Here is a 14,643-nt window from a genome sequence, read left to right on the forward strand (position 1 = left end):
AAAGAGAAAGGAAGGAAAGAAACAGAACTTTTTGTGGCACTTCACCAGCAGCCTGGAACAGAGGTGCTGGGGCAAGAGGTGCCAAGGGCAGACAGTGCCGTGCTCCGGGCTGCCCAGATGCTGCCACCCTGCATGGTCCCAGCACCGAGCTGGAGCTAACAAGTCCCAGAGGGGCTCAGCTTGTGATAGCACTACTGGAGGCATCACAGTCTGCGTCCTCAGGACATACTTAAGGGTCCTTTCTTGGTTCCTGAGCCTCTGATGTTGTATTCAAGTGGTATTTACAGGTTCTTTTAATGCAGTAAGATGTGTTTGTGGGTGCTTTAATTAGCAGATTGACATAAACAGGCATCTTTGGCTGGAATTATTCATTAGGAGTTGGGTGCCTAATTTCCTTAGATACTTTTGAAAATCTCACCCCATCATGTTTAATTAAAAATGTCAGATGATATCAATACTCAGATGTGTCTGCTGTTGGTCTCCCGAGAAGATTTCCAAAATTTACTTCTCATTCCATCTGTTCTTGACAGAGGAAGGACTGACTTGGCCCATTCTTGAGCCAAAACGTCAACAAATAATTTTAAATGACTATAAACTGCAAACAATATTAATCTCCTGAGCAGTCTTCTGAAACCTTACTTAGATGCTGCGTGTTCCCATGCATTCTATAGGCTACGAAATAGGAAAACAGGCTATCTGTGAACTTCACTTCTCTTTCAGATACATCACCTGCCTATTAGTAGGCAGCAGTCTCCGGATTTGCTATGAAAACTACTTCTCCTGAAGGAGGGCTGTGAAGAAGTTCCCTCTAAAATCACTTCTAAAATCACACACGCGCACTCACAGGCATGCATGTATGCACACAAACACCCAAGCAGCCTCACAGCATGCACTCTGACAGACATCATTACAACAAGCACTCTAGCAAAGAAATTGGTTTCAGGTGAGAATTTTGGGGCAAATTCACTACAGTTATTCTCAGAAGTTCCTTTACCTTCCTCCTCGCATTTATTTTCCAGGTAAGAAACCATCTCATTCCTCGACTATGACAAATTAGATCTTTTTTCCTTTGGGAACTCAAAATGCCCTTTTTCTTGGAAATGTCCCAGTTTTTCCAGATCTGCCAGTTCAGTAGCACCAGAATTCATGGACAAACTCAATCCTCACCACTCACATGCACTACGGATGTGCCTAAGTTCTCTGCTGGTAAATCTAGAGTGGCTTTACGATAAAAAAATTAATGCTCTGCTACTAGGAATCTAGGAGCCTGTAAGACTGAACAAAAATCTCATATGCCTTTGTGCATTACTCCTCTGTGTTAGGTTGCTTTTTTTTTAAGTAATTTTATAAAGCAGGATTTAAAAAATAACTTCTCAGTCACGTCAAAAATGCACATGTAATCCCTCTGACATTTCAAAGTTCAGTTGTACTCACCCTGGGAACAGGTGATGTCTGGGTGCCTTTCCTCTGGCCACTAGTCTCAGGTGTCAGGTCTCGGTGGTCTACCTGAATGTGGCTCTCCAGGTCTTCAGCACTTTCAAATTTGACACTACACTCAGGGCACCTCAGACTGCCACACGGTCTCTCATTCACTTCCTGTGGGGTCAAGCCTGAAGACTGTCCGTTGGTGCTCCTGGTCATGCAGCCAGCACAAAGGCCATAGGGAAGGCCATTCACATCCAATTTTACCAAGTCCTGCTTGTTCCGGAACTCTTTCAAGCACAACGCGCACTTGTAGAGTTTTTGCAAGGCCTGGCCGTTGGGTGACGAGGTTGCAGAGTTTCCTGCCAGTTTCTGCATATGAAATGTCCCATGAATTTTCAGCTCAAGCGTAGAGGTGACCGTCTGCATGCAGACAACACAGCGAAACCCAGTGAGGGAGTTTCTGAGATCTGGATGCATCTGGCAGTGTTCGATAAATTCCTCCTCACTCTGCAGCGGCATCTTGCAGATCCGACACGTTCCTGTATCCAAGCTCTTGCTGTGAGTGACTTTGTGCTCAGTGAGGGTCAGGAGCGATGGGAAGCGCTCCCCACAGATGGGGCACATGTAGTGCTTTGCCGGGCCTCGATGTGTCTGCATGTGCTCTCTGAGGCCATTTTCTGAGAAGAAGGTCCTTGAGCAGATATTACACTTGTGGCTACCTTTGATGAACTCCGCTTTCTTCCTGGAACAGTCATCCTCCCCAGGCCTGATGTTGTGATCTCTCAAGCGATGGTTTTGCAAGAGGACCTCCATAGTATAGGCAGCGCCGCAGATGTCACAGCCATACATGGGCTCTGAAGCATCTACATCATCCTCACTGGCCTCGTGACTGTTGGAGGTATCTGGATTCTTCATTAACATGTTCTGGATATCTGCCCCTTCTGTCTTCTTGTTCGTTGGGGTCATGCCATTAGCTGTACCATTTTCAGCGCCAGCATCAAAAACGCAGTGTTTTTCCCGCAAGTGCTTTTCAAGCAAGATGATGGCATGAAAAGCTTTGCTACAAAACTTGCAGTTGTATTTTTTGCTGTGGGTTGTGATGTGGCACTGAAGTTCTACCTCTGTGCTAAAAGTCTCACCACAGAAGATGCATTTGTGAGACTTGGACGGGTTCCCCAGGTGACTGTGTTTCACGTGGATTTGGAGATCCACCTCCTTCCTAAAATCCCAGTTACAGGCCGTGCAACGATACATCTTCTTTTCATTGCTGTGCTTGACTGCCAGATGCACTTGGATAGATACCTTGGAATCAAAAACTTCTTGGCAAAGGGTGCAGTGATATAACACAAAAGTATGCATGTCCAACAAATGCTTCTGCAAATCATCCACTGAAGAAAACTGTTTGTCACAGCTCTCACATACATAATGAGTTGAAGTTGTCATGTAATGCACGGTGAGATGTTGCAGGAGAGACTCCTGGGAATCAAAGTCTTCTTTACACTGAGGACAAGACTGTTTCCTCAACAGCAACTCCAAATGCAACTTTAAATGGGTTTGAAAACTCTCAAAATTCGAGAACTTTAGATCACACTGATTACATGGGTATTCACCATTAGACACTGAGTTTACACTCGCAGAAAGCCGTTGCCTTTTAGGGGAAGAGACTTCAACATCAGAAGAAACTGGACTCTGCTCTGCTTTTGACTTCTTATTGTGTGCCAGAGGAATGTTCTTGTGGTTTTCTTTAATATGCTTTGTAAGCTTCAGAATGGAGCCAAAAATGGGGGAGTTTGTGCAATAAGGGCATGAATAAACTTCCATAAAAGACTGTGTTGGCTGAATGACAGGGGAATCCAGTTTTGAATTTCCTACGTTGCAGTGAGTCTGCTGAATATGCTCAGTCAAGGTTGCTTCAGTCAGAAAGCCCATGGAGCACTGGTTACAGAAGAAAGCGTTGTTGCCATCTTGAGGGGTAGCATTTGGGCCACAGTGAGTAATACGGATGTGTTCCTGTAAACTATTGATATCTGCAAACATCTCAGGGCAGTAGTTACAGTGAAAGGCAGAAATGTTGCTAAACTGCATCATGGGATAAGCATGGTTTTTGTGCACTTTTCTCACGTGTTCATTCAAGTTGTACAGCGTAGGCATGGAATCAAGGCAGATCTGGCATGTGTGGCTTTGCTGAGGTTTGTCTGCATGGATGGTCTTCAGGTGGATCTCCAGCACAGCAAGGCTGTTGAAGTCACGCTTTGAGCAGTACGGGCAGCTGTAAGTAACTTTAGACCAATTCTGCCCTTCATCTCTGTCCACAGACCTCATTTTCTTCTGCCCTCTCAAAGGCTTTAAGGTCGAATCTGGGGTGGAGCCCCTCTCTACCGACGCGCTGGAGTCGGGAGTCGCACTGCTCATGGATGCCACGCTCCCCAGGACCGGGTCAGGGCTGATGCTGTGATTGCTGGAGTCAGGTTGTCTGTGGCTGTCCAAGTGGCAATAGACTTCCTCCACTGAAGAAAACTGCTCTGGGCACATAGGGCACTTGTGTTTTTTGTTGGCATGGGCTTGATGAATGTGTGAGAGCAATAAGTTTTCATCTGAAAATACTTCAGGGCAATGAATACACTGCAAATCTGCCTTCTCGGAAAGCTGTGGGTGGCGTGTCATTACGTGCTTCTCCAATTCTTCAGTCTGACTGAATGTCTCTTCACAGTAATCACACATAAAATCATCCTTCTTCACCTCTTTCTCCGACTTTGCCATATGTTCCTTGTTCTTTTTATGAGCTTGCATGTGACTCTGCAACGAGCTGGTAGATGAAAACCCACGTTTACACACAGTACACTTGAATGGTTTGCTGGAGCTGTGGGTTTTCAGATGAATTTTGAGGTGGTCGCTGCGAGAGAAGGCAGCCTCGCACTCGTGGCAGTGGTACTTTTTGTCCCCCGTATGAAGCTTTATGTGACGGTCCCTACTCCTCTTGTGCTTAAAAAGCCGGCTACAGTAGGTGCATTTGAAAGGTAGTTTGTCACTGTGGATCTGCTCGTGCCTCTTAAGGTAGCTCAAGCGAATGAAGGACTTATCACAAAACTGACAGGGATACGGCAGGCCAGTCCCCCCTTCCTCCTCCCCGATGCCGAGATCACACCCATCTCCTATCATCTGAGTGGGTGATGCAACATCTTTGCTGGAGGGAGATGAAGCCACCCAGGAGAGTTGTGGGTCGTCATCACCATCTGTAATGGGAAAGCAGAAAGGAGATTAAAAACAATTCCCAGTGCATCTGTGAAATAAGGACAAAGCTCTCAACAACACTACGGGCTTCTGCTACTACAGTGTAAAAAAAATCGACTCAAAAAATAAAAAGGGAATCTCGTGAATTTCAAAGGAGGTTTCAGAAATGAAAATATATTTGTAAACCTAATTCACAAATGCGCCTACATGTATTATTAATAAAAATCATTGTTCCTTGGCAGGTTTAGCACCCGCTCACCATACAGTAAAGCAAGAAACAAATAAAGAAAACAAAACGAAGCACCACAAGCACCTCAGAAAGCTCTGGTGTTAAGCGATCAACTGCGCTTTTGAGGGCCTTTTGCAGCGCTACCTCAAGGTGACTTTAACTGATGTCTCCATTAACCGACATTCTTCACTTCTGTCTCGGAACTGTCACAGGAGCGGCCGGCCGGCAGCGCGCACCCGCAGCAGCTCAGTGAGCAGCGCTGGGGCAGGGCGGCCTGACACGGCGCTGAAGGGCGGGATGCACGAAGCGGATCTTCTCGAACTGATCGTGATGCATCACAGAACCACCGGCCTCAAGCACAGCCCGTGCTGTGGCTGCTGCTTCGCTCAATGCGGGGCTTTGGAAGACAGTTTTCTACCAGAAACACGGTGCCATCTCCAGCAGCAAAGCACGCAGCTTAGGAAAAATAAATGAGGTTTTGGCAGCTTTCGGAAACGGAACCGTTAGCAAGAAACGAGAGTTTGAATATCCTAACTCCAAACGCCGTCGGACCGATTCAAAACTGACCCACGGAACGGAGCGAGAGCAGAACCCACGTGAGGGAAAGCTGTGACACACAAACACGCACATACACACACACACACGCTCGGAAACTCAATCCCCGAGGCAGCTCCGCGGGCACGCCGCCGCCAGCAGCGCTGGGCTCCCAACCGCAGCCCCGCTCCGCGCGCGGCCCTCCCGCCGCCCTCAGCCCCTCCCGCGCGGCGCTCGGCCCCGGCCCCGCTCCGCTCGCTACGAGCCCTCGGGCCCGGCCGCGAGCGCGGTCTCCGCGCGAAGTTTGCTCGGCCCTCCTCCTCCCTCCCGCCGATCTCTCCCTGCGGCGGCCGCCGCGCCTCGGCCCGCCCCGCCGCCACCTCCGCCGCCCCGCGCTCGGCCCCCGCCGCTCCCCCCGGGCCCCCCGTGCCGCCCGCCCGCGCTGCCGGGGCCCGTCCCCACGGACCTGCGGCGGCGGGAAGGAGGCGGGCGGCAAGCGGCGCCGGGATGAGGGGCCCCGGGGGGGGGTGGGGGGAGCGGGCAGCTCGGGGCCGGCCGATTCCCCCGCTCTTGCCGGCAGGGCTCCTCGGGGGCCGCGAGACAAAAGGAGCACGAGGGGGATGGGGGGATGCCGGGCCCGAAGTAGGGCGGCACGTGTCGCGTGCCGGCCGGCGGCGGGAAAGCGGCGGGGGCAGCGTGCGGCCGAGGGAACGGACTGCTCCGGCTGCGCTCTGAACGCCGCGGAGATGCCCGCCGCAACAAACGCGCGCACCGCGTGCATCGTCCTCTCAGCGCTCCGGCCGGGCAGCGGTGCGCGAAGGAAGCGCCGCACGGAGGGAGCGAGCTCAGGCTCGCCTCAGCTGCGGCTGCCGGGACCCACAGAGCGAACGGCTGCGGGCGCTGCTCCGCACCCGGAGCGGCCGCTTTGCCGCCCGCGGTGATCCGAGCCACCTCCGCACGCGGCCGCCCGCTCCAAGCGCTGCCCCGCAAAGCGCTCGGGCCCTCAGGAGCACAGACTGGAGAGCCGCGGGGTTCGGTGCTGTGCTCGTGTAACTTGCGCTCACGATAATGTCCATTTCTCAGGTTAAAAAGTTTGTACGAGAAAGGGCAGCGTTTACACAGCTGAGAGCAAGGGTTGTCTCCTGCCAGCTTAATTTAGGCCTTCCACTGTCGTGCTCAACTTCTGGATTCTGCCATCACTGTTTCTTCATTCTTCATTCTTTGACATTTCAGACAGAATCAGAAGCTTCGAGTTGCAGGGACAACCTAACCTGACTTTCTCCCAAACAAGACACTGAATGACTAAATGCCCAGAACTAAAGACATTAGGAAATGCTCATTATCATTAATCTCTTTATGGAATGAAAAATAGCCCTGTTAATTTTAACTTGCCACTTTAAGTTGGAAAAAAAAAAAAAAAGACCTATAATGAACTGAGAAGGAAATTCTAGGGTATTTTACCAGAGTAATATTTTACAGGGAAGATTTATTTTAGATGTGGTGTGACATGCCTGGTTATGATGGTTAGAATAATAATTTTACATTAATGCAATCAAAGGAATGTAGCAGAATGAGAAAAATCACTTTCAAAAAGGAGATTAAAGTCATTAAAAATGGCTAATCCTGCAAAGTGGGACTGTTCTAAAATAAAGAATCACATGGCTGGTGCGAGGCTTTTGTCATTAGTGCATAAGAGAATCAAAACAAGTATTAAAAGGGGAAGAAAATTCATTGAAAAGTTTAATTAGGGAAAAAAGAGCATGAAGGAAGCTTCGGGATGTCAGTAGTGCTCAGGATGTGCGTGTGTCACAGAGCTTACGGGGCTGAAGTTGATAATCAATCTCCAGTGGTACAGTAATTTAGCAACGTAATGTACAGCACGTTTATGGGACTGCAGGCATTTATCATCATCACTGCAGAGCTAATTCCAGCCTCAATGCATTCAATAAATGTATTTTCCTTCTAATAAGAGCAATTTGGCCAAACTGTAGCATAAATCATACTTCATCCTCTGTTAATCTTGCAGATAGCACGAGCTGCATTCAGAAATATACACACAAAGCTAAAACAATAAAGCCTTAAAAAATGTGATCTCTTTTAGAAAGGAGACACACAGCACAGCGCAAACTGCCAGCAGCAAGCCACACTGCCTCCTCAGCATTTATTATTTCAAAGCTATTTTGCTCATGGAAATTAAACTAAGCAGCCACGATTTCCCAGCCCCTGCAAATACTTTTCCTCCCATCTTCTACTGGAAGCATCCCCCCTGTCACAACTTCAGCCTGGGGCTGGGGAGCACCAAGTGCTCCTGGCTGGGCAGCAGCTGGGCACCAGGCTCTGCCCTACAGACCTGCAGAGCCTCCCTCCCAAGCTGGGAAGGCGTTCCCCATCCAGGACAACGAGCCACGGAAGTGAGGTTGGAAGGTGCTCTTACTCAGTCGGGTTGTCCCTCTAGTACAGAGCCAGTGCGTCAAAACAGTGGTTCCTCTAACAAAAAGAAACCCCACAAATCAAGTGTTAAGATTGTTCTCTAGCTGCAGATTCATGGTGATGTCAGAGTGTCTCCATGACACCTAAGTTAAAATGCTCAAAACACGCAAGTTGCATTAGACTATTGAAAGCTGATGTAGTTCTGGCACCCAAAATAAGTAAGCTACTTTTGCAGACAAGCTTGGTATCACGAGACGTGCATATAAACCGCTCATGTTCAGTTCCTCGCATCCGTGGTAGGGAAAAGCCATCTGCTGCTCAAGGGCAAATTGTAGGGCTTACTTCTGGATAGCTGTGAAGCCCCGAGACATCCTCAGACAGAGAGCCCGATAGGAATGTTATCAATTTCAGTAATTATTATTATCACAGACGCTTATCTATGAGAATACAGCACAAAGATTTAGAGAAAACGATGGTGAAGTCTTCCGTAGTGGTTATAGCAAATTTTGAATTGCTCCACTATGCATTAACACCAAGGATAGATCATTACAATGGATTATGGTAAGAACCTCACACAGCATACGCTGTTCATTTACCCTGCAGTGCTGGTGTGAAATAATGCAAATCAAGTTTACATTGCGAATGTTACAAGTTTCAATATTTTCAGTGCACTGTAGCAGATTTTACTTTCTTTTTTTTTTTATTGGACTGTGTATTCCCCTTTTCCTGCACATTTCCCGCACAAACGCGACATGGTGAAGAATAAATATCATTACTATTCCCAACTCAATTTTTATGGGTGTTTTGGCTTCACTGATGGACTTTGTCCTTTCTCACAGTGGGGCACTACGAACCACCAAATCTGGGGCCAGCAAAAGCCATTTGGTGCTGGCACCGCAGCCATCTGAGCAGTGTTGGGACAGCTGTGTGCCTGAAACCCAGTGTCACTGTGGTCACAGTGCACTTTGACAAGCAATGGAAAAGGGCTTCCACCGCTCATTAATAACCGTCCTACAAAAATACCACGCAACCGCGCCCAGCACCGGCCAGCACATCCCTCACTGAGGCACTGGGGAGGCCCTGGGAAGCTCGAGGAACACAGTGCAACTTCAGGCTTCAGAAACATTAGCTTCTCTGCAAGCATTCCTGAAAGCTGTCTTATTTCAAGGCACTGCTCTATTTTGATATTTATTAATATTTCACGTTCAAGGAGAAACTGATGGGATAAAAAGCTCCAAGGTGCTAATAGCAGCAGCTCCGCAGGCAGCGCCTTTGTAATTATCAGTGACTAAAGGAAAAGGTGGCTACACCTAATTGCATGCTGATGCGGTGAGCACTTGTGCTGGGCCAACACAACTCTTACCAACACCACACCAACGCTTACCGACTCTATTTCCAACTTCTTCGCATTGCTCTACTATTCTTTTTTAAGTGAAGTTTTTAAAAAGAAATAAGGATGTCTGGCTCAGTGGAAAATATCATCTAATTTCTCTTCTCGTGAACAGAGTAACTGGGTACTTAGCATATAAAACCAGCACAAGATGTAGCACAGACTCGCAAACATTACATTTGCGGGGATGTCTGCTGTAGATACACTGTAAACAGGCAGTTTAAACCTAGCTGTCTTTGTGTAAACCTTTCTGTCGGGATCAGAGAGGCATTTAATTAGTCTTTTTTACGCTGCAAGTTAAAAGTACACACAGAAATGTCTGTTGAAGCCTGGCTGATGCACAGGAACTTGTTAAGGCAGCGTAACATGTGCCTGAGCCCTGTCTCCCCCAGCAAGGCTATTAAGGCTCAATAACGACCGTCGGTTGGGTGATTCATCATTCTACACAATGATAAAAATCAGAAAGTTATTTATAACATTTTTCTTACATCAAACAGGCTGTATTTTAGAGGTAACAAAAATTAACATATCGTTAAATAAGTTATTTTGCACTTTAATAAACGGCATAATAAGGGGCGGAGGAGAAAGTTTTATGTTAGATCTAGGAATAAACGAAATGCTTTCAGGGTTGAATCACTGTTTTTCTTTACTCCCTTTGGAAAAGCAGCAGATACTATATTCTGCTGTGCATCATGGACTTGGGACTGAAAACAGCTGCACTCTAATTACATGTAAAGTGTACCAAAACATTCCTTTTATCACAGACTGTAAATCTGTTAGCATCTGTCTCTCCTTTGTTTCTTCCACAAGATACAAGCTTGTTTCTACATTTTTCTCACCTGTAGCGGTGATTAAAATTCATTATAAATGAAAGGAGTGAACACTAAAACAAGTTCCTCTGTGTACAGTTCTAAACTCAAATTAGAAACAGCTGTTTGCTAATTCATGCAGTGATGTTTTGTCGTGCTCTGTGAATCAATAATAACTCACCCTATTTCTACAGAAATGTTAGGATTGTACGTATATTCTGCTTATCCACTTGCTCTTCCGAAATGTTCCAATACGCGTTCTGGGTTTTTTTATGCAAGATTAGAGGATGACACCAGCAAAACTGTCAACGAATTAATAGAACGACAGTATTAGCTTGCTGCTCATGCTTACCCTGCTACCTAGAGGGTCCTGTACCAGCCCTGCTGCTTTGACACCCACAGAGCATTTCACAGAGGCAAACTAAGAACAAAACTGTGCGTGGGGTTACGTGCACACATCATGGATGCGCTAAGTCCTACCGAGAGAAGGCTGTAGAATGAGAGGCTCAGTATGACATGTACAACTTTCAAATACAAGGAAAGACAAAGCCCTTAGGAAAACAATCCTAGTAGAATAATTATTACCTATAATAATTACTTATAAAATTAATTATAATAAATGGTAATACTTAGGGTAATTCTTACTCATCTTTCTCAGCATTATCTTAGCCACACCACAGACTTCATATGACCCTATTGGCCTTACAGTCACACCATTACATTCTGCACTTCTCGCTACTTGATGTCAACACTTATCATGATTTCAACACGATTATATGAAACGAGGAGACAGCACAGAGCAGTTCAGAGCTCTGCTTGCACGTGTTGGCACCAAGCCTACAGTTCAGGGCAGGCAGTGGCAGTGCTGTGAGCACCGGAGCCACCCTGGCCTCCTGCTCCACGCCCTTTGCAGCACTGGAAAGCCAGCCCAGAGGTGAAAAGCAGAGCCCTCCATGAAGGTCTCTGTGATACAGACAAGGGAAACCCTTTGCTAGATTATAAATGACGATGTTCCTCCACTTCTGATACTGCTAGTAGTAACGGGGCTCTTCCTATACTCTGTGCACCCTGTGGAAACATGTCCAGCAGAAGAGGGATGAAGGACGTGTGCAGCATTTCTGAGATGGCTCGTTTCCTCCCTGCCCACCGAGCGGGCAGCTCCCAATGGCAGCAGGCACCTGCTCCCAGGCTGCTCTGCGATCCCCTCAGGCTGTGCACTCAGCCACAGCTCGGGCTCCTTCCCTCAGCTCACGCCAGGGCTGAGCATCATAATACAGATGGGCTGGTGCTTGGAGAAACTCAGAGAGCACAGAAATTAAGAAGGGACTGACTTTCTCCATGAACGGACCAGACTGATGTGATCTGACTTAATGCTTTACTGTGCTCATTTTCATGTTTCTGAATTGTATGTTCAAATGAAGATTAAGTCATCAATTACAATCTATTAGGCTCATTCATAAAATTCACTGAGGGGTGAGATTGTGTGTGGTGAGCAGGGAACCTGGTGACAGCAGTGACAAGAGCAGGCAGCACTTTCCACAGGATATTCAGCTTGTGCAGAATCAGGTCAGAGCTCATTCTGATGGCACGGACAGCAGTTTGGAGCAGTAAGTGCCTTGAAAACTGGGGCAGTGGCAAATTAGGACAAAGAGAGCCTTGCCAAGACCTCTCAGATAAGCTGCTGTTACTGCTAGGACGAACACATGTCTACTACTGTGCTGGTAGGCAGCACGAGAACAATTCTGCAGAGCCCCGTTCCAACTTTTTGGCCATGTATCAACTCTGAGCCAAAAGAATCACTAAGAAGGGAGAAAACTGAGACCAGACATTGCAACTACTCTGCATCTTCTGGTCAGGGTCACCAGAATGACAGGCTCGCTACTATGGCTTTCCATGAGGAGATCTGACACTACAGTGACCCAACCTCCAGGCAAGTGAGTTTGCTATCCCTCTCTTTAGCGTAAGAAAAATACTGTCCCAAGAGCAAGCTTTCACTCCTAAGTGACTATTTCCAACAGAGCTCAGTAGAAAATATGTCAAATGCCATGTTCCAAACCTGAGAAAAACCTCATGTTTTAAATCTCCACCCTGCACAGGACTTTACTGCCCAGCTTTCCGGCCTGAGGAACTTAAAGTTGGTCATATTATTAGAGCAAGTTGCAGAGGAAAATAAAACCAGCTTGTTAAGTTAGAAAGAGTAGGCTGTTCCAGGCTCTCATTTTGATCTAGGTGGGAAAACTGTGACGCAGTTACAAACTTAATGGGTTGACATTTGTGATGAATAGACCTAATGCTGAAAAACACATGTTGGCTGAAATTGCTGAACAATAAACAAACAGTAAAAAACAACAACATCCAGATTTTGTACTGCCTTCAAAGAGCTGGGGAAGGAAAATCAATAAATTACATGTGACATACAATATCAAGTAACCTGTTTTATAGTTATGTATGTGCACTATTGGTCTGATTTCCAAATGTGTTGTATATTCACATCGATCCTATTGAAATTAATAAGAATGGCAGCTGCCTAACCCCTCTGAAAATTCAAGTGACAAACATTAAACACAGTCAAATCTACACCAAGGTGTTTTCCGAAAGGTGCACACATTCCCTGCCCCTTTCATGAATTCACTGTCAAGACGTCATGCAAACACCATCAGTGGAGATGAAGATGCCCTTGTGAGCATCCCAGTTCCCACGAGGACAGACAGCAGTATTTCCTCGGATCTGGGCAGTGCAGCTTCTGGACACCATCCCCTGGCCAGGTGCAGAGGGGCTCCCATCCCTCCATGCCCCTGCAGCTGACAGAGTGCCATCCAGGCCTAGCCTGGGGTTTGCTCCAGCCCAGCAAATCTCTCATTCCTCAGGGACAGCATGTACTGTGGCAAAATACAATTAGCTAAGACTCTGTGTTTGCTATAGTGAACATCTTTTTTTTTAAAGTATTTCATTTGAAATTAAAAACAAAGGCACACAAATATAAAAGAACACCACTGAATACTGAGAACATTTCTGAGTATCAATTAAATATCAGTCCTGAATCCATACCATGTTCGTGACTGGCCTGAGGGGACAGGCATTAAAACAGAGGTCAGAAAGGAAGTTCTCCACTTATCAACAGTTGATAAAAATAACCGAAAGGTTTAAAAAGAAAACAGCTATAGATTTTGTGCTATGCAAGATGAAAGCCAAGCAGCATGGCTTGCCAAGGAGAGATGCATATTCCACGCTGCATGGTAACGCTACTTCTTTTTCACTAACAGTATCCAGCATTTTAAATAAGAAACAGCTTTCAGAGCAAGCCAGCAAACAAAAGTGTTTGCCACCCAGTAAGAATCACTCTCGGTACATCAGTGCTGCCCTATAACAAACGTACTGCATGAGTCACCTTTCAAGTTCAGGCAGTGGTAACTTGCTATCTGTGATCTGATGACTCGCGCCACACCACACAACAGAACCATCCACCAAAAGCTGCACTCTTCTTCCAGCAGGTCTTTGCCCTTTGGACTGGAGAGCCTGATGACAAACCATCAGCCTCTCTCAGACTTGCAGCAGAAGAGCTGCAGCGTCAGCTAAGGGCTCTCCTCCCACAGCTCACACCCGTGTGTGAGTACTACACCCCTACAAATATGAATTGCTCAATTTATTCTAGATATTTACTGTCCCTGTGCCTCGATTGTGGATGCATAACAGAGTAAACTGATAATTAAGAAAGGTGTAGGGCACAATTATTTGTTTAAATGGGATTAAAATTACGGCTTGAGAGTACACTGAATCATCTCAGTTTATCCCTGAAGAGAAGGAGGGACAGCAAACATCCTGGCACTTGCAAATAAATGCCTCTTTCCCCACCATCTCTCCCAAACAATGCTCCTTGCATTGAGGGCACACATACACTGGTAATTATAACAGAAAATTAAAGGGAACAAAGGGAGAAGTTGTTTTCAAGGCAAGGCTGGATCAGGCTCTGGGCAACCTGATCTAGCTGGGCATGTTCCTGTTCGTTGCAGGGGAGTTGGACTGGATGAACTTTAAAGGTCCCTTCCAACTATAAGGATTCTGTGATTCTGAGTTTTGTTCAATAGCTTTCTCCCTAACTCTACCCATATAAAGGAGAATTGCTATGTGTACAAAAAGTATCTGACGACGTTAATAAGAGGAATGAGAAGGTAGTGGGAAGAGTGTTATAAATTACCCTCAAAAGCTGCACCTCGGTACTATAGGTACTGAAAGAATTTGCCTTTCTGCAGGGGAGTCCAATAAATTAAAGCGGGTGGAAGCTGAAGGTGGGGTGGGGACACAGCCGAGTTAAAAACCAAAGCAAGAGCAGTAAAGCGCTGAAGAACAGAAACAACACCAAAAGAGCTTTCAGGGAAGCTTGGAATCAGAGGCTTGATTAATAGACAAGCACCTCTCCTGAACTAGGGGTGTTCCTGAAATGATCTCCATCAGTAGATGGCTGGAAACATCAATATCTCCCAAATCAATGAACATTTTTTTGTTGTTGTTGTTCATTTCTTTGTTTGTTTTTCCCCCAGATATGAAAAGGTTTTTTTTTTACCTGCACCTAGATCTCAAGTGTGGGAGGTCTCGCG

The 14,643-nt window shown here is 46.5% G+C and overlaps 2 protein-coding genes across 3 annotated transcripts in view; one reads left to right on the forward strand and one right to left on the reverse strand.

Moving 5' to 3' along the window:
- ZNF423 (zinc finger protein 423) overlaps positions 1–14,643 on the reverse strand; it is a 194,691-nt gene that overhangs the window by 82,614 nt on the left and 97,434 nt on the right. For both annotated transcript variants that reach the window (XM_065733244.1, XM_065733243.1), the window contains one exon: positions 1,435–4,658. In XM_065733244.1, the coding sequence (XP_065589316.1) occupies positions 1,435–4,658 (3,224 nt within the window). The remainder of the gene's footprint in view (positions 1–1,434; positions 4,659–14,643) is intronic.
- ADCY7 (adenylate cyclase 7) overlaps positions 5,928–14,643 on the forward strand; it is a 271,483-nt gene continuing 262,767 nt past the window's right edge. The window contains exon 1 of the mRNA XM_065733246.1: positions 5,928–5,946. The gene's annotated coding sequence lies outside the window, so the exon portion shown is untranslated. The remainder of the gene's footprint in view (positions 5,947–14,643) is intronic.

This window comes from Cyrtonyx montezumae, unplaced genomic scaffold, assembly GCF_038088225.1.
Source record: "Cyrtonyx montezumae isolate F1298 unplaced genomic scaffold, pur_monq_1.0 scaffold_17, whole genome shotgun sequence".
Lineage (NCBI taxonomy): Eukaryota > Metazoa > Chordata > Aves > Galliformes > Odontophoridae > Cyrtonyx > Cyrtonyx montezumae.